The sequence below is a fragment of the Molossus molossus genome, unplaced genomic scaffold, assembly GCF_014108415.1.
Source record: "Molossus molossus isolate mMolMol1 unplaced genomic scaffold, mMolMol1.p scaffold_m16_p_7, whole genome shotgun sequence".
Lineage (NCBI taxonomy): Eukaryota > Metazoa > Chordata > Mammalia > Chiroptera > Molossidae > Molossus > Molossus molossus.
The window spans coordinates 20,908,330-20,932,888 of NW_023425401.1; the positions used below are offsets into that span (position 1 = coordinate 20,908,330).

The 24,559-nt window shown below is 35.8% G+C and overlaps 1 protein-coding gene across 5 annotated transcripts in view; it reads left to right on the forward strand.

Annotated features, from left to right (window-relative positions):
- Positions 1-24,559, forward strand: part of SNX13 (sorting nexin 13) — a 121,362-nt gene that overhangs the window by 38,280 nt on the left and 58,523 nt on the right. For all 5 annotated transcript variants that reach the window (XM_036246212.1, XM_036246214.1, XM_036246216.1 and 2 more), the window contains exons 3-8: positions 2,521-2,623; positions 4,828-4,917; positions 5,935-6,056; positions 21,137-21,258; positions 21,348-21,449; positions 22,954-23,042. In XM_036246212.1, coding sequence (XP_036102105.1) covers positions 2,521-2,623; positions 4,828-4,917; positions 5,935-6,056; positions 21,137-21,258; positions 21,348-21,449; positions 22,954-23,042 — 628 coding nt within the window. The remainder of the gene's footprint in view (positions 1-2,520; positions 2,624-4,827; positions 4,918-5,934; positions 6,057-21,136; positions 21,259-21,347; positions 21,450-22,953; positions 23,043-24,559) is intronic.

A 24,559-nucleotide genomic window follows, 5' to 3' on the forward strand; every position in this document is an offset into this window, starting at 1 on the left:
TTTTCCCCCATTGACCCCCTCCTCCCCACTCCCGCCCCCCTCCCACCTTTTCCCAAACTATTGTCCGTGTCCATTGGTTATGCATATAAGTTCTTTGGTTTATTTCTTCCCACCCCCCCAACCCCTTTCCCTTTGAGGTTTGTCAGTCTAGCAATGAATTTGTGCTTCTTAATCCCTTCACCTTTTTCATCCATTCCCCCAACCCCTTTCCCAACTGGCAACCAACAAAATGTTCTCTGTATCTATGAGAATGTTCCTGTTCTTCCTGTTCATTTTGTTTGTAGATTCCATTGTCGATAGATATGTATTCATTGCCATTTTGTTTGTTCATACATTTTATCTTTTTCTTTAAAAAGACCCTTCATCATTTCATATAATAACGGTTTGGTGGTGATGAACTCCTTTAACTTTTTCTTGTCTGGGAAAGTTTTTATATGTCCATCGATTCTAAATGACAGCTTTGCAGGATAGAGTAATTTTGGTTGTAGGTTCTTGGTTTTCATCACTCTGAATATTTCTTGCCACTCCCTTCTGGCCTGCAAAGTTTCTTTTGAGAAATCAGCTGACAGCCTAATGGGAACTCCCTTGTAGGTAACTAGCTGCCTTTCTCGTGCTGCTTTTAAGATTCTCTCTTTGTCTTGAACCTTTTGCATTTTGATGATGATGTGTCTTGGTGTGGGCCTCTTGGGGTTCATCTTGTTTGGGACTCTGTGTGCTTCCTGGACTTGTATGTCTGTTTCCTTCACCAAGTTAGGAAAGTTTTCTGCCATTATTGTTTCAAACAGGTTTTCGATTTCTTGTTCTCTCTCTTCTCCTTCCGGCACCCCCAAGATGCGAATGTTGGAACGCTTGAAGTTGTCCCAGAGGCTCCTTACACTATCCTCATTTTTTTGGATTCTTTTTTCTTTTTGCTGTTCTGGTTGGGCGTTTTTTGCTTCCTTATATTCCAAATCGATGGTTTGCTCCTTGGATATACATATTCTATTATTGAAGCTATGTAAATTATTCTTTATTTCAGTTAAAGCCTCCTTCGTTTCTAACTGTGCAGCGATCATTTCTGACTGGTACTTTTTTATGCTCTTGAGGCCCTCACTGAGTTCATTGAGCATCCTTATAAGCAGTATTTTGAACTCAGCATCTGTTAGGTTGCTTATCTCCATTTCGCTTAGTTCTTTTCTTGGGGTTTTGTTCTGTTCTTTCATTTGGGACCTGTTTCTTTGTATCCTCATTTTGGCTGCCTCCCTGTGTTTGTTTCTGTGTATTACTTAATGAGAGGTATGGGGCTCGCTGAGACCCGATGCTGCTCGTTTGAAAGAATTTAGGAAAAACCTGAAGCAGGATCCAAGACAGGCCAATCCTATGGTTAAGCAAGTAGCAACAGCTTGGGTGGGCTTGAAAGTTGTGTGGGGCGGGGTGGGGCGGGGCCTCAGGGAGTCAGCAGGGCGGGGCTACCAGTGTGAGCCAGGTTGCTGGAGTCCCAGATATGGCGACTGTCTGCCGCCCCAGGGAAGGGCTCACCAAAGGAACAAAGGCCTCTTACAGCACGTTTGTCCCCGAGAAAGCCCCCTCTCCAGCCCTCGCTCCAGTGCCAAACAGCTCAGTTCTTCCCTGTATTTCTCTGGTGCCCCTCGAGCTGCCTCCCCTCCGAGCTTAGAGGGAGAGAGTCCGACCAGTCCGTGCGCGGGCCCTTTAGGGAGCTGCCTGTGGCTCCAGCCAAGTCAGCTTCCCTGAGCCTCAGTTTCTGCTGGTTTTTCCAGCCAGAAGTTATGGGGACTTCTCTTCCTGGCACTGGAGCCCTGAGCGGGGCACCTGGTGTGGGACGGGGACCCCTCAGTCCTCAGGAAGGACCTTCCCAGCCGCAGGAGCCTCCTGATTTTTATCCGCCACACTTGGGTGTGGGACCAGCCGCTGCGCCGCCGCGCCGCTGCCGCCACCCCTCGCACCGCCGCCCCTCCTACTGGTCTGGATGTAGCTGCTTTTTTTTTTTTTAATTCCGTAGTTGTAGGACTTCCATTCAGCTTGATTTCAGGCGGTTTTGGATGATGGTTGTTCTGTAGTTTTGTTGTAACTTGGATGTGGTTGTGGGAGAACGTGATACTGCGTTTCCCTACGCCGCCATCTTGACCGGAAGTCTACAAATGTTTATTGTTGATTTAAACTTCAGAACATAGCAAACTCTGTCAATTCCTTGCCTTGCCAAAGTCACAGATTGATATTTTAGTGAACAAGAAGCCATCTATTAAATCTGAAAAATGTATTTGGCCCTGGCCTGTGTGGCTCAGTTGGTTGAGCCTCATCCTGTGCATAGAAAGGTCCCTGCTTCGATTCTCGGTCATGGCACATACCCAGGTTGTGGGTTTGATCCCCCACTAGGTGCAGGAATGTTTTTCTCTCTCTCCCACTCCTTTCCTCTCAAATCAATAAAAACACTTTTTAAAAAAATGAAAAATATATTTGGTAAAAGATGTGTTAAATTATAATAAAATTTTGTTTTTGTATCTATAATTAATTTTTTTTCAGGGGTTTTGTGGTTACTCTCCTCTTTGGAAAAACAAACTCAGAGAAGTACCTAGAGCAGTGTGAACACTCATTTCTTCCTCCAACATCAACTGGAATTCCTAAGGTAAATAGGGTAAAGGAATGTGAAACCTCAAAGTCCTGTTCTATGCAAAGATGATAATGTGATCATCTGTATAGGGCTTGGCAGATTTTTCTATAATTTATTAATGCTCATTTTAAATGTATGGGAGACTTTCTGATTGTACTTAGAAAAAATCATTTTAACAAGTTACCTTTTAAACTTTCTCAGATGTTAAAAGTGGGAATGCAAATTTGAGAAAAAGACAGAAAATTGGAGCATATTCCTGATATCTTAACCTAGAATTTCAAAGTATCACATGTGTGATTTGTGTCAATGAATGTAATGTTTTGAATGAAATAAATAGCAAGGGAACCAGAGGGAAAAAAGGAGTACTTTTTCTTTAACTCACTTTAAAAATATAGCTTGTAGCTAGGCTCTGCACTATTTATCATTTTAATAAGTTAGAGCCAATTTTATATTATTTTGAATGTTATTCAAATGATATATCATTTTTTTTTCTTTTTTTTTAATGTCATATCTTATAGATAAAATTGGAATTGAGTAGTATAGATAGTAATATAGATAGGCTTCAGATTTGCATTGCTTCAGTCCTTATTGTGGGATTGGGGCGGTTTCATCTTTTTTTTTTTTTTTTAATTTTTTTATCCTCACCCGAGGACATTTTTCGATATTTTGTTCAGATAGAGTGGGAGGGGGAGAGAGAGAGAGAGAAACATCGACGTGAAAGGGACACATCGAGTGGTTGTCACCCACACGACCCATCCAGGGCCGGGGACAAACTGCAACCCAGTACATACCCTTAGCGGGAACCGAACCCAGGCCTTTCCAAACTGCAGGCCGACGCTCTAACCGCTGAGCCAAACTGGCCAGTGCAGGATGGTTTCATCTTTTATAAAGGGAGACAAATAGTTGGCAGTTGATGCTAGGAATTTAACTTTACAATTATTACTTTGTTAAATTTGTGCTAAGATTAGGAGATGCAGATAAAGTAATATATAAAATGTTATATTACTGAAATTTAAAAACCCTATCCCACTGATTTTCATATTGATAAATAATTTTTCTCTAATACTATAAAATAATCTGAGATTTTTTTTGTCCTCCTTTATGACTCCCATTAATATGAGAGTCTTTTGAGTTTGCTCACAAATCTAAGGAAATGAACGTTTTTGTTTTTTTAAAATAATTTCTTAGCCATTCATAGTTTCCATTCATTTGTGTGATATATATAGAAGGTGGGAAATATTTTAAAAATTAAGATCTCAGCCCTGGCCGGTGTGGCTCAGTTGGTTGGGCATTGCCCTGTGCACTGAAAAGTTGCTGGTTTGATTCCTGTTCAGGTCACATGCCTTGGTTGAGGGCTCAATCCCCAATGGAGGGTGTGCAGGAGGCAGCCAGTTGATGTTTCCCTCTCACTGACATGTTTCTTTCTCTCCCTCTCCCTCTGCCTCTCTTTAAACATCATTTTTAAAAAATCTTTAAAAAAATTAAGATCCCAAACAGTAATAAATCTTAGTCAAGACTGGTCTTTATAATCTAAATTTTAGTAGATGGTATAATGAACAGTGATTTTGATTTGCTTTTTCTAAAATGATTTATAAACATGCTTTATGAAAAAATCTTAGAGGTGGTGTGAGCATGAAACATGTTTTATGTATATATATTATATAAAATATAAATATGCTTTGGTTTATATTTTTAATTGAAGGTTGTCCCACTACTTTTCATCCTGTTTCCAGACCACTGGTCTTTCTGAAGACTACAGAGAAATTGAGAAATTAATATTCATTAGTTGTTACAAATCATCCCTAAATAACATAAATTTTAAATATATTCCTTTGGCTGCTGTTTTGTGCTGGGAGGGGAGAAAAAGAAAGGAAAATTAATAATTTAACTCAAAAAACTTACTTATGGTTTTGAAGTTTCATTGAAATAGGGCAATAATATATCTGTATATTTTCAATTTTCTCACATTCTAAATAATGTTTGCTGATTTTATTATTTGCTGATTTTATTAAATTTTTGAAGTTAGTAGATTTTTGTTTTGGATGTGTAGTTTTGTTAACTTGAGAAATAATGTTTGGTTTATACTAGAGTCTCAAAAAATAAGATTATTTATTTACTTGAAGATAATGACAGGAAAGTTATAAATAATCAGTTAGAAGTAAACTACAGAAATTATAAGTCAAGAAACTATGCAATAAGATATGATGGTTTACTTTAAGTGTTTAGAAGAAATGAAACGGGAAGCCAGAACTATAAAGATCGATAGAAGATTGACGGGTGCCAATATAATTGATGAACCTCTCCAGCAAGTGAGTTTCAGTATGTGGTATTTGAATTTCATATACTGTGTGCTAGGTGTATTGCTTTGGAAAATATTAAGAAATAATTTTGCTATTTGTAGTATGCTAGAAATATAATGCTATCCTTGGATTCTATATTTAAAATTGCGCCTTAAGTATGAACTAAGTTACAATGAGGTGGTTTACTTAATATAAAAGCCTTTTTATTGAATTTGATTTAAAAAAAAGTTTTTACTGACATATTTGATAACGTTTTTCTAGTTATTTTATAGTTAAAGTGTTATCTTTAGCTAATGAACAAACTTAGTGCTTTGGTAAATCAGACATTATTCCCTACTAGTTTTATTACTTTGTAAAATGGATATACCTACTTTGAATCAACAACATTAAAAAGTTAGAATTTAAAAAAAAGTTAGTCTCCCTCAAAATATTTTTCATTGATTTTTAAAATTATGTAATTATTATAAATATTGTATACTTTAAAATTCTAACATTCATTTTATAGATGAACCCATGTTTAGCTTATCTGAATTACAAAAACATTATATATTAAGTTGTATTATTTGCTATTTATTGGTTAACTTAATGTTGGCATTAGCACAGGTATTAGAATTAAATCAACTAACATTTTTGTAATTTGAAAGGAATCTGATATGATCTTGGAAAAAATTGTTTTTTTTTTTTGAGAATTAGGGTTCATTGGGATTACTTTGCATCTCATTACATCAAAGTAATTGAAACATTTTCTGCAGGCTCTGTCTTTATGAATTTGGGGTGGGCTTGGCCATATATAACTCATTTTTTGAAAAATTTTGGCAGTTTATGAATTGGGATACCAAAATAATTTAAAATTTTTTGACATTGTTTTTGTCATATTGATATTTAAAAAATAAAATTATTTACCACCACAGTTTAGTGTGTAGAGAGTAATTATCAATTGGCAAATAATTCTTTTAGGTTTTAGTTTGTCACTGTTACTTCTAAAATCCTAAATAGTTGTATTTTTCCCCCAATATTCTATTTTAGGTTATCCAGTTTTCCTTGAGGGATTATGTCCAGTATTGGTATTATACACTAAGTGATGATGAATCTTTTCTTCTTGAAATTAGGCAGACTCTTCAAAATGCACTCATTCAGTTTGCTACTAGGTAAGATTACCACATTGTATTAACGCTGAAAATTTTAAATATATTGTTTGTACCAACAGGGAAAATAACTTAAATGGGAGGGGAAAATTGACCCTTGAATAACACAGGGGTTTGGGGCACAAATCCCTGTGCAGTTGAAATTTTACATGTAACTTGACTCCCCCAAACTGTAAGCCTTACCAATAACAAGTAGCTGATTAACACACATTTTGTCTGTTATATGTATTATATACAATATTTTTACAGTAAAACTAGAGAAAAGAAATTGAGAAAATCATAATGTAGAGAAAATACATTTATAGTACGGTACAATTTTTTTTAAAACTTGCATATAAATGGACTTTTGCAATTCAAACCCTTGTTGTTTAAGGGTCCACTGTATTACAAGGTAAGTACAACAGTAGATTATAGATAACTTGGATTATAGAACTAGAGTCCTAAAAGTCTTTAAATTATTCCTTTAAATTTAACCTTTACATTTACAGAATGTTTATTTGATTAAGCCCTGTTCTCAGTCTCTATGTCAGTGTCTTCCTCAGGGTCCCATCATGTGACTTTTCAAAGTCTTTCACCCCACTTATTGATAATTTATTAATAGAGACTCTGTCACTGTTTCCAGTGCCAATATCAAGAAAATTAGGTCTGTTTATAATCATGAAATATTTCTTAATCTTTGTTCTGTGCAATGTGCTATGTATGCACTGTGGAACATATGACAAAACCGTAGGTTATCGCCCCTCTCCTTCAAGTAATAATCTTGTATAGGGTTCTTTTTTAAAAATTTATTTATTTATTTATTTATTTTTCCCATTGCCATTTATCCCCTCTATGACCTCTTCCACCCACGAAGGCCTGAAAATCTGTGTAAAACTGTCTAGTCCTCCCCACCCTATTGAGTGGTTCCATAGATTTCATTTTTAAGAAGGGCTTATGAACCTTAAAGAACTTTAGAACCAATGAATTCTAGTGTTTATGTTGATTCATCATGTGGGAGAAACAGTTACAGAATATCAGCATAAAACGAAATGTTAATTTTGAGACATAACAGGAAGAAAAGGACATACTTAGAGTCTAAGGTCTTGATTTTGAGCTTTAGCTCTATTATTTATTAAGCTCTATAGCCTTGGATAGACAAAAACACATAAATTATTTGAATCTGATGATCAGCCATAATATTTATCATGTTGTTGTTAGGATGAAATGGCATCATCACATTTGAGAGTACTTTGTAATGATAACACCTTATGCTGACAGTACAGCACCTGTTACTCTAGTAGCGGTTTGGGGAAGAAAACCTTTCTAGAGCACTTTTGAGTTCTCTAGAACTTTGGCTTGAATTAGGCTGAAGTCTTAGCTGATGAATACTTAATAGCCTATGTATTTTATTCCTCTTTCAAATAAGATATGATGACATAGGACAGAAGGCCCTGGGACTTCTATATTATAATTCAACCTATACCATTAAGTTACAATGTATTTAAAAGAAAATCTTAATATCTATTAGTAAAATAGTAATACTAATACTTGTAGCAAAGTTATATTGTTGTATGGGACAAATTAGGTGATGTGTATGAGACATTTCAGTAAGTATTTGTTAACCAATAAATAACATTTTAAGCAAGTTACTTAATTTTCTGTGCTTCATTCTCTGTATTAGTAAAATGGGGTAATTGTCCCATAGGATTGTTATAATGATTATATGGGAGAAAGTACATGTGAAATACCACAGGATCTGGCACATAATAAGTAAAGGTTAACTTGGTTATTATTATTGAGTTTTTAAAAATTAATTAATTAATTTTTTTTTACAGATATTTCTCCTTTTTCCCCCATTGACACCTTCCGCCCGATCCCGTCCTCCTCCCATAGTATTGTCTATGTCCATTGGTTACCCATACATGCATATAAGTTCTTTGCTTTATCTCTTCCTTCCCCCAGCCCACATCCTCTGAGGTTTGTCGGTTGGATCCCTACTTCTATGTTCCTGGGTCTATTTTGTTCATCGCCTTATTTTGTTCATTATATTCCATAAATGAGATCATGTGATACTTGTCTTTCTCTGACTGGCTTATTTCTATTAGCATAATACTCTCCAGGTCCCTCCATGTCATCTCAAAGGGTAAGAGATCTTTCTTTCTTACAGCTGCATAGTATTCCATTGTGTATATGTACCACAGCCTTTTTATCCACTCATTTATTGATGGACGCTTGAGCTGTTTCCAGATCTTAGCGATTGTAAATAGTGCTGCTACAAACATAGGGGTACATACATTCTTTCTGATTGGTGTTTTAGGCCTCTTAGGATATATTCTTAGAAATGGGATCACTGGGTCAAATTGGCAGTTCAATTTTTAATTTTTTGAGGAAACATCATATTATTTTCCATAGTGGCTGCACCATTCTGCATTCCCACTAGCAGTGTACTAGAGTCCTCTTTTCTCCACACCCTTGACAGCACTTGTTGTTTGATGATTTGTTGATGGTAGCCATTCTGGCAGGTGTGAGGTGATACCTCATAATTGTTTTAATTTGCATCTCTCTGATGATTAGTGATGTTGAACATGTTTTCATATGCCTCTTGGCCATTTGTGTGTCCTGTTTGGAGAGGTGTCTATTTAGGCCCTCTGCCCATTTTTTGATTGGATTCTTTGTCTTCCTTTTGTTGAGTTGTATGAGCACTCTATATATTTTGGAAATTAACCCCTTATCTGATGTGTTGTTGGCAATTATGCTCTCCCATATAATGGATTCCCTTTCCATTTTGATGGTTGTTTCTTTTGCTGTGCAGAAGCTTTTTAGTTTGATGTAGTCCTGTGTATTAATTTTTTCCTTTGTTTCTCTTGCCTTAGGTGGTGTTGTATCATTGAAAATTCTGCTGTGTGTGATGTCTGAAAATTTTTAATCCTTACCCAAGGATATGTTTTTATTGATTTTTAGAGAGAAAGGAGAGAGAGAGACAGAGACAGAGAGACAGAGACATCAATCTTTTGTCTCCCATATGTGCCCCGACCAGGGATCGAACCTCAACCTAGGTATGGGAATCGGACCTGCAACCATTTTTGGTGTATGGGACGATCTCCAACCAACTGCTACCTGGCCAGTGCTGTCTTAGTTACTATTTTTGTTATATTGTTACTTGGATATGTATAAAGATTTTTGATCTTGTCTTAGCTAGTTTTTGTTTTTTTTTTTCTTAGTGGGGCTGGGGGAGACAAAATTAAAAGCACATGAAATAGAGAGAAATAAAGTCATAATTTTTATGGTACTGAGAGCAAATTTTTATCTAGAGATGGAGTGAACCAGAGTAGCTGATGAAGACCTCATGTGGATTGAGGACAAACTGTTCTTAAGAATGGATATATTGAGTCCTGGCTGGTTTGGCTCAGCGGTTAGAGCATCGGCCTCCAGACCAAAGAGCTGTGGGTTCGATTTCGGTCAGGGGCATGTACCTCAGTTGTACTTCGATTCCCTGGACCAGGCCCTGGTTGGCGTCCTGTGGGAGGCAGCCAGTCGATGTCTCTCTCTCACATGGATGTTTCTCTCTCTCTCTGCCTCCCACTCTATCTGAAAATCAATGGAAAAATATCCTCTGGTAAGGATTAAAGGAAAAAAAGGAGTATATTGAGATAGTGAGAGAGATAAAGGACATGTTAGAAAAGAGAACTATCCCTGACCGGTTAGAGCATCCGCCTGTGGTCCAGAGAGACCCGGGTTCGGTTCCCACTAAGGGTACATACCTTGGTTGCAGTTTGTCCCCAGCCCCAGTTGGGGTCGTGCGGGTGGCAGTCACTCAATGTGTCCCTTTCACATCGATGTTTTTCTCTCTCTTCCTCCCACTCTATATGAACAAAAAAATGGAAAAATGTCCTTGGGTGAGGATAAAAAAAAAGAAAGAAAGAAAAGAGAACTAGTCCGAGCAAAATTCTGTGAGGGGGATAAGGTTAGACGGTAGAAAATGTAAAGAGATATAAGAGCAGGGAATCCTGTTGCTCGACAGAGTGAAAAGTGGTTACTAATGTCCTCCTTTTTTATTCCCCTTAACCCCAAGATTAGCAGAAAGAAGTAAGTTCTCAGGTCACTAAAGGGTTTTCCATCCTGGGGGTGAAGAGGTATGGATAGGTCCCAAGATTCCTAGTTATGGTAGTAATCATATCATTGTTTCTGGAATGGCATAGGGTATATTCTGAAAGTTTTACTGTTTTTTGTTTGTTTGTTTTTTTTACCACCTTTTGCCTAGAAATAATAGGGCCTATGTTCCTAAACTTGTTCAAAAGGTAAGCATAATTTAAATAGACATTTGCAACAGTAAAGTTTTAGTCTTTTGCCTTTTATATTCTTTGCCACTTGAAAATAGCTCAAATCTAATATTAAATGGAAAGATGATTATTGTCATATTTACTATAGTAGAGCAAACATTAAGAACCATCTAAATATTTAAAAGAAGGTGAAATAAGTTAATGTTTCTTTTAAAATCTTCACCTGAGGATTCTTCTCCATTTATCTTCAAATAGAGAGGGAGGGAGAGAGAAAGAAAGAAACATCTGTTGGTTGTCTTGCACAGGACCCTGACCAGGGCTGGAACTGAACTGTAACCGAATTACATTCCCCTGACTGGAATCGAAACCGCAACTCTTTGATCTGCAGGCTGATGCTCTAACCACTGAGCAAAATTGGCCAGGGCAAGTTAATGTTTTTATATCTACAGAATATGTAAATTGTTAATTGTACAGTTGACCCTTGAACAATGTAAGGGTTAGGAGTGTGACCCTCTGCACAGTGAAAAAAATCTGCATGTAACTTTTGGCTCCCTCGAAACTTAACTACAGTCTTTTCTTGGTATCTGTGGGGATTTTTTTTCTAGGACCCCCAGACAGATACCAAAGTCCACGGATGCTCTAACCACTATACCAAAGTCCCTTATATAAAATGGCATAGAACAATGCATATATTTGGTCCTCTGAATCCTCATTTCGAAACCCAGGGATATGGAGGGCCAACAGCGTATTTATTGAAAAAACATCTCCATGTGAGTGGACCCAGGCAGTTCAGACCTCTGTTGTTCAAGGGTCAACTGTATATATAATTCACATACCATACAGTTCACCTTCTTAAAGTCAGTAGCTTTTAATATATTCACAGAGTTCAACCTTCATCACAATTTAAGATCATTTTAATGACCTATATTCACTATCAATAACTCCCCCATTTCTCCAAAATTTCTAGCTGTAGGCAACTGCTTACCTACATTTTATCTATATGGATTTGCATATTCTGGACATTTTATATGAATGCAGTAGTACAATATTTGGTCTTTTGTGTTGTCTTATTTCACTTAGCATAATGTTTTCAAGGTTTATCCATATTGTAACATATATCAGTAGTTATTCATAAAAATGACAGTTCATTGTATGGGTCTACCATATTTTGTTTATTTGCTCATCACTTGGTGGGCATTTGGGTTGTTTCTACCATTTGGATACTATGAAGAATGCTGCTGTGAGCATTTGTGCACCCATTTTTGTGTGGACTTACATGTTTTCATTTCTCTTGTTTGTATACCTATGAGTGGAATTTCTGGGTAATGTGGCAACTGTTTAACCTTTTGAGGAACTGAAAACTGTTTTGCAAAGTGTGTTATATTCCCACCAACAGTGTATGAGGATTTCAAATTCTCCATATCCTCCTCTACACTTGTTATTATCTGTCTCTTTTATTTTAGCCTTCCTAATGGGTGTAAAGTGGCATTTCATTATGGTTTTTATTCGTATTTCCCTTATAGCTAATGGTATTGAGCATCTTTTCATGTGCTTATTAATCATTTGTATATCTTCTTTAGAGAATGTCTGTTCAGATGACCTATATCTACTTTAGGTCACTTTCTCCCATTTTAAAATTATTTGTCATTTAATTAGTGAGTGTACTGCTGCCTGTTTTTGTAAATAGTTTTCTTGGACAGTCATGCTCATTTGTTTGCCATTTGTCCATGGCTGTTTTTGTACTGTAATGGCAGAATTGACTGTTGTGACCGAGATGATGTGGCCTGCAAAGCCTAAAATAGTTGCTGTTTGGCTCTTTAGAGAAAAAGTTTGCTGACCTCTGGGATAGATAATTTTGTAGCCATTAAAACATTTAAGAAGCATTATTAAACAAATAGGAAATATATTAGAATAAAAATAAAATAGTGTATACTGTATGAATTTAGCTGTATAAAATGTTGTAACAGTGTAAACATAACAAAGAGACTAAAAGGAGGTACACTAAAATATTAATCGTGATCTTTGGATTGTGGATTTATGACTGAGTATAACTGATGCAGAAAATCTAAAGAAGGAAATTACATTTTACAAAATGGGCATGTTTTAGAAACATTTTGTAATTAGCAATAGATATATCCAGGATGACTTTTTAAAAATAAATTCATGTTTCTGTTTCTCTGCTTTTTATGTTCTATGAACCCATAAATATAAGAATTATTTTTTTTCAACTATAGATAACATGTTTGGTATAGATTGCCTCTGTTTCTGTTTCTTTGGGAAGTGATCTTGAAATTAATGCTTAATATAGTTTTTGTACATGATGGAATAGTGAATACTTTATAAATTTTTGTTAAATAAGTTCTCATTTATGACTTTCATATTAATTTTTTTCCACAAAATTTTAATATTATTTCACTGTTAGGCATAGGAGCGTTTCATTTATCAAGAAAAATTTACTACAAATATTATTTGTTAAAATAGTTAACAGCATGAATTTAAGTTTTTAATACTGTATTTAACATTTTACCGAAGAGGGTACACACTTAGCCCAGGTTATTTTTTCCCTTTCCTGTATCTTGAGTATAGCCTTAAGTTCTGTGTTCGTTCGTTTGTTCGTTCATTCATTCATTCATTCATTGTCCGTGCCCCTAGTGGTAACCGAACCTGGGACTCTCCAACCGCTGAGTCAAACCGGCCAGGGCAAACTCTGTGTTCTTTTTTTTTTTATCCTCACCCGAGGACATTTTTCCATTTTTTGTTCAGATAGAGCGGGAGGGAGAGAGAGGAAGAGAGAGAGAGAGAGAAACATCGACGTGAAGGGACACATCGAGTGGCTGCCACCCGCACGACCAACCAGGGCCGGGGACAAGCTGCAACCGAGGTACATGCCCTTAGCGGGAACCAAACCCGGGTCTCTCTGTACCGCAGGCCGACGCTCCAACCGCTGAGCCAAACCGGCCAGGGCAAACTCTGTGTTCTTTATACTAAACTCCTAAAGTAGGCAAGTTGCTTTTTGTGTACTCCTCTACCCAAGTTGTTCATTATGTCCTGAGGTCCAAGTCCTTTAGAACATCTGGATATTTGACTTCTTTGAAGCATTAGGATACAGAACTAGACTTCCTATGTGGTGTCGTAGTTTAATAAGTACATTTCTTTAATATGGTAATATAAAACTGCATGTCTAAAATTTTCTCCATTTCCACTGTTTTTTAAGATAACTTTTATAAGTCAGGAGGTTTCATGTTGTTAAGATGTAGTAGGGAAAACACTGAATTGAAAATTAGGAACCCTGATTTCTTTTTAACCAGTTTTAATCTCACTATGTGATCTAGATTAAGCAAATTAAGTTCTAGCTCTGTACTTATAGGGGTTTATGGTAATTATTTCAGATCCCTTTCAGTTCTCACATACTGAAGATTCCCAGGTCAGGTTAGTACTAATCTTGATTTTTTTTATCCTCACCCGAAGACATTTTTGCATTTATCTTCAGATAGAGCGGGAGGGAGGAAGAGAGAGAGAGAGAAACCTCAATGTGAGAGAGACACATCGATGGTTGCCACCAACACAACCCCATCAGGGACCGGGGACAAACTGTAACCTAAGTACGTGCCCTTAGCGGGAACCAAACTCAGACTCTCTGGTCCGGGGGCCGACGCTCTAACTGCTGAGCCAACCCGGCCAGGGCGATTTGTTTTTTTAATCATACCTCCTCCTTAAAACACCCACTCACCTACTCTGTCACACCCTACATTTTGAATACCATTTAGAGTTATTTTTTATAGTGTATAGGGTTGATAATTAGATTTAATTTGCTATGGGATTAAGTACTCCTCTGGTCTATTTTATTAGTAGGAGATCTTAGAGTAGGATGATAATGTTTATCTAAATCTTTTATTACATTTCTACCTGGTCAGATAGGATAATTCACCTCAAACATAAAGACATAGTAGACTAATCTTTTATTTTTTAGAGAAGAAATAAAAGCACTTTATGAAAAGGATTGAATTGACAAAAGTATTTTAAAATTAATATTTCTGTTTTCCAATTATTTCTGAATATATCATATTCACCAAGTTTCCTAAAAGTAAAGAATAATGGGTATTATTAATGCCTCTATAACAAATCCAGTTGGAAATCAGGTGGTTTTCCGTTCCTTAATTTCAACAGAATTGAAGGCGACCTGATCAAATTTTCAGCTGATATATTACTAAAACTAAGTTTGATGACATGTAACTATGTGATTTGAATGCATAATTGGAAAGGAGTTCCAAAACTCATTGTCATGGGTACAACAAAACTTTTTCCACTCCTATGAACTTATTTTTATGGCAACATGGCTTTGGTGGGTTTATGTAGAAAAAATATAAATATACTTTACAAAGTGTTCTCCCTGATATTTCTGTTACCCAGTTTGTACCATATATAGTTATTACAATATTACTGGCTCTATTTCCTGTGCTATACTTACAGTAATCTTTTCTTGATGGTTAAAAATCTTGAGTTGATGAAACTTCAAAACATTTTATGATGATACAAACTACTGCTATTCTTCATAGAATGGTAAAAACACAATAATTTATAGTGTTATGAGTCTGTAAGTTTTGTGAGGTGTGAATAGTCCCACCATGGTTGATTTTAAGCTGTTGGCATGAAATCACTGAACATGAAGTTAGGAAAGAGATGTGCATGTTTGGCTCCACCAGTTGGCACACAACTGGGAAGGGATGCAGCCCAGGAAGGGAGCAGGCTGATTTGTAACCTTGAAGTAATGAGCCTGTTTCCTTGTGTGGTTTCTAATCTAGCTCCAATAAAATAGGAATTCTCCATATATATATTTTATCTTCACACGAGGACATTTTTCCATTTTTTTGTTAAGATAGAGTGGGAGGGAGAGGGAGGAAGAGAGAGAGAGAGAGAGAGAGAGAGAGAGAGAGAGAGAGAGAAACATCGACGTGAAAGGGACACATCAAGTGGTTGCCACCCACATGACCCAACCAGGGCCGAGGTACATGCCCTTAGCGGGAATCGAACCTGGGTCTCTCTGGACTGCAGGCCAACACTCTAACTGCTGAGCCAAACCAGCCAGGGCTCCATATATTTTTGAGGACTATGGTAGAGAGTGATAGTAAATTTAATGTAAGTTAAAAAGTGTTGTGAAAAAAAAAACAGTTTATATTCAGTCCTTATAACTAAATCTTTATAGATTTTAAAAGGGAAACAAAAGTACTCTAGAGAGTTGTAACATGTAGTATTTATGAGTGAATTGAGGTCGGAAGAAGGAATTCTTTTAATGATTTAGGAGGAAGTTTATAATTCTTTGCCTTTAAAATTGAACTCAAATTCAATTTTAGGTTGATGCTTTTGACACTGTAACAAGACCTCTAGAAGGATGGAAACAAGGAAAGTTTTATGTATTTTAAAGAGTACATCTTTTCTAATAGTGAATTATGAGGGGGAAGTTACTGCTGGATTCAGTGGCTCAAAGAAGAAGGGATTTCTTCTTTCACACATAGGCCAGTGCTTTCAATAAAAAGTCTGTGGGTCAGTTGATCAAAAAGTCATCTAGTGGAATAAAACTTTTCTCAAAATCTCCGTAAAGATGCTTGTCAAAACCTACCCAGAAAAAGTACGAATTTTACAACACTGATGTTTTTGTTTTTATTAAATATGTTTTTATTGATTTTTTTAGAGAGAGAGGGAGACATAGAAACATCGACGTAAGAAACATTGACGGCTGCCTCCTGCACGCCCTGCACTGGGAATTGAGCCTGCAACCCAGGCACATGCCCTGACTGGGAATCGAATTAGGACCTCTTAGTCCATGGCACAATGTTCAATCCACTGAGCCACACCAGCTGGGCTAATGTGTTTTTTTTTCTTAAATATCTGATTTTTCTACATTAAAAAAACCCCTTATTTGGGAAATTTGTACATATTATTTTAATTTTATGTGATTGGTTATTATATTGCCCTTTATTGATTAATGTATCTTTAAAAACACCTTTATATATGTGTGTATATGTGTGTCTGTATACACACACACACACAAAATAGTATGCTGTGACATTCTTAACTATTTTTACATAAGGTCTTAATAGTAATTTCTGTGAAAAAATAATGTGGCATCAGGAACATTCATTTACTATAGGATTATTTCAATGGGAAAATTAGTTTTTACTTTAACATTTTGACATAAAGGACCTTTTTTAGGAAAGTATTCTGCCAAGAACATGAAGATTGCCCTTACTGCCAAACAGTCGCCCACTTCTCTAGTCAGGCGAGTGTACATGATGACTTCTGCATATACATGTTCATTTCATCCCTTTTGCTCATCCCTATATTGTTTCTTTCCCAATTTAAATACTACTTATTCTTTAATACTATTTAAATTACAATACATTACTTAACCTCTACTTATTTCTATGTATGGTTATTGTCAGTGAAATTTTAAACTATTTTTGGAATGGCACCAATTCTGTACTACTATAGTAGAAATTCTTTTAACTTACATTTAGTTAGCCATTATTTTCCATTTCCTTTGTAAAATATACCAACTTATGCCCCTAGCAATAAAGCTAGGCTTATAGACCCCTCTCTAGTACTTCTGTCCACTTCTGTTCCCATCTTTTGAGTTTTAAGATCAGTTGTGTGATTCCTGGGCCCTGCCCCTAGAAAATCTGGTACAATTGATCTGTGGTGGGAGCTGAACATTTGTGATTTAGAGGAGAAAGATAATTACGTGTGTTAAAAAATAAAGTTGTATTTGTTTCCCAGTTATACTTTTAATTATAATCACATAATTTAATTTATTCTAATGTAGATGGAAGAAATAGGAGTGTGGCAAGGTTGTTCCTATGAAAACGAAGTCACTTGTTTTGGAATTTTACTCATAGCTAGTTGCTAGGTAGATTGTAGTTGAATTAGGTATGTAGAAGACAACTCTGAAATATTGGTGAAAAGTTTTGAAGGACTCTTCATATTTGTTCACAAATATCTTTAGTTGTCATGCCATTTAAAAGAACCTGAAAAGCATAACTTTCAAAGTGTGGGAATGATTTATTCTTTACAAAGGCTTCATTAATATTACTAAGCAAAACTTTAGTCAAAAAAAGGTCTTAGCCTTAGGTTGAAAGATTTATATGATTTAACTTGAAATATATTCATAACTTCCTTTTTAGATCAAATATTTTGATTTACAAATACGTAACAGTTATCAGGTTTCCATGTTTTATGTTTGTGTGTGCGGGGTGGGGGGGGGCTATTAATATAGTCATATACTCTTAAAACTGTAAGTGGCCTTAGAGAAAACAAACCCTGGGAAGTGATGTGACTTGCTGAATTTCACAACTAATGAAATGAATTTTACTTTAATTAGGGGTGTGTATGTGTGTGCATGTGTATACTAGTCTAGTGCTTTTTATAGAAATAGTTGGTTGATTTTGGCGGGTGTGTGTGTGTGTGTTGGTAAGCTATACACTGCTTAGAACAGATAGAACCAGTGAAGCAATTTATATCATCTCAGTCTCAGCCCACATATTTGATACATTCATTAACCTTTTTAGGTGTTAGCATTAAGTAGCTTTGGGGTTTAGAGAGGGGAAAAAAACCCCAGCTCAGTTTATATTCTATTTCAGAACTTTAAGGAGTAAAGAAGCAACTGTTATATGTGTCTCATGTGAGCCTTTTTCAAGCACTTGTTAGCAATGCTTGGACCCTGGAAGAGGAATCAATAAATCAATATGTATTGAGTGTCTCCCAATGTTCAACACATTATTTAGCCACTGGGGATACCACTGTGAATAAAGCGAACACAGAATAAAACAAAATCCCTGACTTCCTGAGATTTTTGTCTCAGTAATTGAATTCATTTCTAATAATTGAATTATTTAACTGCAGGTTGTAAGTGCTATAAAAAGTGAATAATTTGATGCTATGAGAATATAAAACCAGAGATCCAGACCTGGCCTGAAGGAATAAGGCAGAGTGAGAGGGTCAACAAGGGCTTATGTGTGGAATTGATGTTTTAGATGAACCCTAAAGTATAAGTGGAAATTGTCAAGTGAATTGGGGGGTGGGGAGAGAAGGGTGATTTGTGGAAAGTGGGCAGGGGTGAGCAAACTTGGAAGAAGAAATAGTCTGTCCAGAGGCACTGAGATAAGAAAAGGCATATTTGAGTTTGAAATAGGCATTTGAGTGTGTAGAACCGAAAGGAAGAGAGTAGAACAGATGACGATGAAACAAGCATCACAATGGAAAGAGAACCCACTATATATGGGAGATCATAACTGCCAACAATACATCAGATAAGGGGTTAATTTCCAAAATATGTACAGTACTCATACAACTCAACAAAAGAAAGACAAAGAATTCAATAAAAAAATGGGCAGAGGACCTAAATAGACGCCTCTTCAAACAGTACATACAAATGGCCAAGAGACATATGAAAACATGCTCAATATCACTAATCATCAGAGAGATGCAAATTAAAACGACTCTGAGGTATTACCTCACACCTACCAGAATGGCTGCCATCAACAAATCAAACAAGTGCTGTCAAGGGTGTGGAGAAAAGGGGACTCTAGTACACTGCTGGTGGGAATGCAGACTGGTGTAGCAATTATGGAAAACAATATTGTTATTCCTCAAAAAATTAAAAATGGAACTGCCATTTGACACAGAGATCCCACTTCTAGGAATATATCTTTTTTTTATCCTCACACGAGGACATTTTTCCATTTTTTTGTTCAGATAGAGTTAGGGGGGGGAGAAAACATCAACGTGAAAGGGACACATCGAGTGACTGCCACCTACGCAACCCAACCAGGGCCGGGGACAAACTGCAACTGAAGTACGTGCCCTTAGTGGGAACTGAACCCAGGTCTCTCTGGACTGTAGGCCGATACTCTAACCGCTGAGCCAAACCAGCCAGGGCTTGGAATATATCCTAAGAAGCCTGAAACACCAACCAGAAAGACCCCTATATTCATAGCAGCACTATTTACAATTGCTAAGATCTGGAATCAGCTCAAGTGTCCATTAATAGATGAGTGGATAAAAAAGCTGTGGTACATATACACAATGGAATACTATGCAGCTGTAAGAAAGAGAGATCTCTTATCCTTTGAGAGGACACGGAGGGACCTGGAGAGTATTGTGCTAATCTAAATAAGCTAGTCAGAGAAAGACAAGTATCACATGATCTCATTTATGGAATATAATGACCAAAATAAGGCGATGAACAAAATAGACCCAGGAACATAGAAGTAGGGATCCAACTGACAAACCTCAGAGGAGGCGGCTGGGGGAAGGAAGAGATAAGGCAAAGAACATATGCATGTATGGGTAACCAATGGACATAGACAACAATACTATTGGAGGAGGGTGGGATTGGGAGGAGGGTGTCAATGGGGGGAAAAGGAGACACATCTGTAACCAAAATAAATTAATTTTTAAAAAAACCTTGTTTAAAATATATATAAATAAATAGAAAGAGACTAGAGATTGCTAGGTTTAAAAACGTTTTTATTTTGAAGCTGAATATTATTACCAAGTTTAGAACATGCTTATATAAGTGGCTATTATAGTCTAAAGTTAAACCCTTCTCAGATTCCTGAGTTCAAATTACCCTTTAATGTTAATTTACAGTTTCTTTCCATGTGTATAACAAAATAATAGTTCTATATATTTTTTAAAAATTAGTATATGAGTGTTAATAACTTACATATTTATTTGAAAACAGCCATCTGTTATAGTCCATTTTTGTGTTATTTTGAACACTCAAGTTTTTAAGTGCAAGTATATGCAATCAGAAACCAATCAGGCTTATACCAAAGATAGTATTTTAGATTTGTCCTGTATAACTAAAAGGAAGAATGTGGAGAATTCAGGAAAGGTTGAAAAAGAATCAAAATATATTACAAATGCTCTTTTTTAAAAAATTGAATTTAATGGGGTGACTGGTTAATAAAACATACAGGTTTCAAGTGTACAACTCAATAAAACATCATCTGCATACTGCAATGTGCGCTCACCACCCAAAGTCAAGTCTCTTTCCACCACCATGTATCCTCCCTTTACACACTTCCACCTCCCTCCAATCCCTTTTCCCTCTGGTTATCGTCATACTGATTTCTGTGTCTATATGTTATACATCTTTTTATTTATTTATTTAGCTTAATCTCTTCACTATTTTTTACCTAGCCTGTTACATATCTTTTATTTATTTATTTATTTATTTATTTATTTATTTATTTATTTAGCTTAATCTCTTCACTATTTTTTACCTAGCCTCGCAATCCCTCTTTCCCTCTGGTTATCATTGTACTGCTTTCTGTGTCTATATGTCATATGTATATTATTTATTTATGTATTTTGCTTAATCTCTTCACCATTTTTACCTAGCCCCCTAATCCCTCCCCCCACCCTATGACAACTGTCAGTCTGCTCTTTGAAAAGCAAGTAAAAACATCTGAATTTCTAATATATTCTTATGTCTGGGCGAGAAATTGCATGATATACCTGTTAGATTCATTTCAGATTTAATTGGAAAAAAATTGTTATTTTTTTCTCCGTATTCTAACCTTTAAGCTTTAGCACATAAAATACTTAATATTGCTTAAAGTCTTAGTCAAATAGATTTGATACAACTTGGGTCTTGTGAAAGGGATTGCTAAGATGTAATAGTAACTAAATGAATAAAACTTCAGTATAAATAAATTCAGTCTCTGATAATGATGTTGTCTTTTAGTAGTCACAAAAATGAATTTATTTATTTTTATTAAAAAGCATTTACATAATGCTTTTATGTAATGTGTTTTTTATAAGGTCAAAAGAAATAGACTGGCAACCTTATTTTACAACACGCATTGTGGATGATTTTGGCACACACCTACGAGTATTTAGAAAGGCTCAACAGAAGATAACAGAGAAAGATGATCAAGTAACAGGTAATATATTTATTCCTGAAAATTGCGATTTTAAAATCTGTGTTTTTTTATCATTCGGTATATCTTGAATTGTTTCTTTCCTTGTGCAGGTACAGCAGAAGATCTTGTAGATACCTTCTTTGAAGTTGAAGTTGAAATGGAGAAGGATGTTTGCCGTGATCTAGTGTGTACTTCTCCCAAAGATGAAGAAGGTTTTGTTTTCAATTTCATTCTTTTGAGAACAGTAACTGTTCAAATTGGTCAGAGATGAGTGAGCAGAATCAGTGAACACAAATATAAGGGTGAAATTATTCTTACAGGGCAGGTGGTATGGTGAAGAGACTGTTACTATACACTTTATTTTATTTTTTAGTTCTTAAAAGTAGTTTCCAAACTTGGTTTTGTTTTAAAGGCTTTCTTTAAAAGTTAAAGATGATATTAAAGATTACCTCTCTTGTCTTCTTATAAAATATAACAAGCATAAACGTTTTATAATTATAAATTTACTTTTTGATCTATAGTAATTTATCTTTACCTTGAATATATTATTTCTACTTTAAGAATATATGTGTTACCCTAAAATATTTTCTAAGCTAATGCTTATAAAAATTTCAAATAAAATTTTTAGAGTTGAATGAACTCATTTCCTTTGTGGGAAATTAGACCCTATAAGTTTTAGCTGAGAATGTTGTTTTTTTTCTAGATTTGCAATGACTAAGAGTCTTTCCTACTTGACATATTCATTGATTAACAGTATCTGCTATGTAATTATATTCCTGTGAAGTGTCAGCATATGAACAAGTACAGAGAAGCATTTCTAGTTGTGGAAATTGTTTTCTTTGATTTTTATAATGCTTAACATTTTTATTTCTTTCCTCTTTTTTCTTTTTTTTAAATGTTTATTGTGCTGTTTATTTATTTATTGTTAATTCTCACCTGAGGGTATTTTTCCAATGATTTTTTTTTTTTTTTTTTAGATGGAGTAGAAGGGAGGGAGGGAGAGAAAGAGAGAGAGAAAAACATCAATGTGAGAGAGAGATACATCGTTTGGTTGCCTACCGCATGACTCTGACTGGGGCTGGGGATCAAACCTGTGGTCCTTCATTCTGTGGGCTGACCCTCTAATTGCTGAGTCAAACCACCCAGGGCCAATTTAACTTTTAATTGCTATTTTATTGGCACTGATATGAAATAACTGAATGTAAGAAATAGATAAAATGATGCGCGGTACTTTTATGTAAACCAAGCCCTCATAAATCAGTAAATTAGAAGAGCATACTCTTACTTCTTTTGTTATTACTCCCCCCCAAAATAGTAGAGATTCTTTCTTTAAAGAAGAATTACAGGTATATTTTTTAAGTGTGCAAATAATTTTTAAGTATACAAACATAATTAGTGTGGTAGAGTACAGAATACATGGTACAACTGAAGTTGTTGTGGGGGCATTTCTGTAATTGAAGTTTCTTACAATTTCATAAAGTGCGATGTAATTGAGCAGAATAAAAAAATATCAGTTTGATTAATGAGTAGTTACTACTTGGAGAAGAACCAAGGAATATTTAATGAATACTGTTATGTACTAATTAATTACTAAAATAATAAGTCAGTATAATCAGGAAACTGCTTATTTCTACCTTTATTTATATGTTTGATATCAAGACTAGGTGGAGATTTCATATTTTCTAATGTTATTATAACTACCTTTTTTATTTCTAGGATTCCTAAGGGATTTGTGTGAGGTCTTATTATATTTATTGCTACCTCCTGGAGATTTCCAGAACAAGACCATGCGATACTTTGTCAGGGTAAGCTTAAATTTATACCAAATAAGTGGCTATAAAGAAACTTAGAGTTGTATTTCTCAAAAGTTTTGGTCTCAGGACCCTATTACACTCTTAAAAATTATCGAGGACCCCAAGGAGCTTTTTTTATGTGGGTTTTATCTATCAATATTTACTGTATTATAAATTAAAACTAAGAAATTTTGAAGTGCAAGAATACACAACTAATTCCATTAGTTGAATGATATCATCACATCTTGTTTCTTTTTGAAAATATTACTGTATGCTCATCTCCCCCTGATCCCTCAGAGGTCCCTGGAGAACACATTGAGAACTTCCTGACTTAGAGTTAGGTACTTGAATTTTTGGTTATAGCAAGATATTTTAAATTTTCTTTAATATTGCTTTACCTATAAATTTAGGCTAATTAGATTGGGCCAATTAAAATGAACAGTTCTGGCCCTGGCCAGGTGGCTCAGTAGGTTAGTGTTGTCTCCTATACCAAAAGGTTGTGGTTTGACTCCCTGTCAGGGCACATACCTAGGTTGCAGGTTTCATCCCTGGTCAGGGCATGTATGGGAGGCAACCAATTGATGTTTCTCTCTCTCTCTCCCTTCCTCTCTCTTTAAAATCAATAAAACATCCTTAGTTTAGGGGAAAAAACAAAACCATTCAATTAAAAAAAATAACTTCTGCCCTGGCCGGTTTGGCTCAGCGGTTAGAGCGTCGGCCTCCAGTCCTGAGAGACCCGGGTTCGGTTCCCACTAGGGGCGCGTACCTCGGTTGCAGTTTGTCCCCGGCCCTGGTCGGTCGTGCGGTGGCAGCCACTCAATGTGTTCCTTTCACATCGATGTTTCTCTCTCTCTCTGTTCCTCTCTCTCCCTCCCACTCTACCTGAACAAAAAAAATGAGAAAATGTCCTCGGGTGAGGATAAAAAAAATGAAAATAAAAAAAAATAACTTCTGGATAGAAATGTAAAAACAAACTGGGTAGCTGAGATTTTGCTTCTTGTGATTGGAAAATTAATAAGTCATATGAGAATAGTAGTGTTGGATTTTTTATTCCCTGGCTATAAACCTTTGGATAAAAATTCTGTGTGGAGATGCAAAGGAATAATATTTTGGCTGTGGCTGCTGGTTGTTATTGAGAAATGCTAGTTGCATAAGACCTTATATGGTTGAATGGATAAAATGAAAGTTTCCATTATTTCTAAAAACGTGAGTTATGATCTCACCAGTCTGCCATCCTGCAAAACAAGAGCTCAGAGGTGTTCTTTATGCGTCTATGCTATTTAAGCAATACCACACAATTTCCTAATATCTATCTAACTTGAGTTCAGTATACTTCTCAGCTAGAGTAATGATACTTGGAAGTGAATAGAAACTACTTAGTTTTGAAGGGAAGAGTCTAATAAATTATATATTATTAAGACCAGTTATTTGGGCTAGTCATTTTCAAGGATGGTAAATACCTGGAATGTCTATCACTACATTCACCTCTACCACTAAAGGAGGATGTTACTAATCTGTTGTAGCACTCA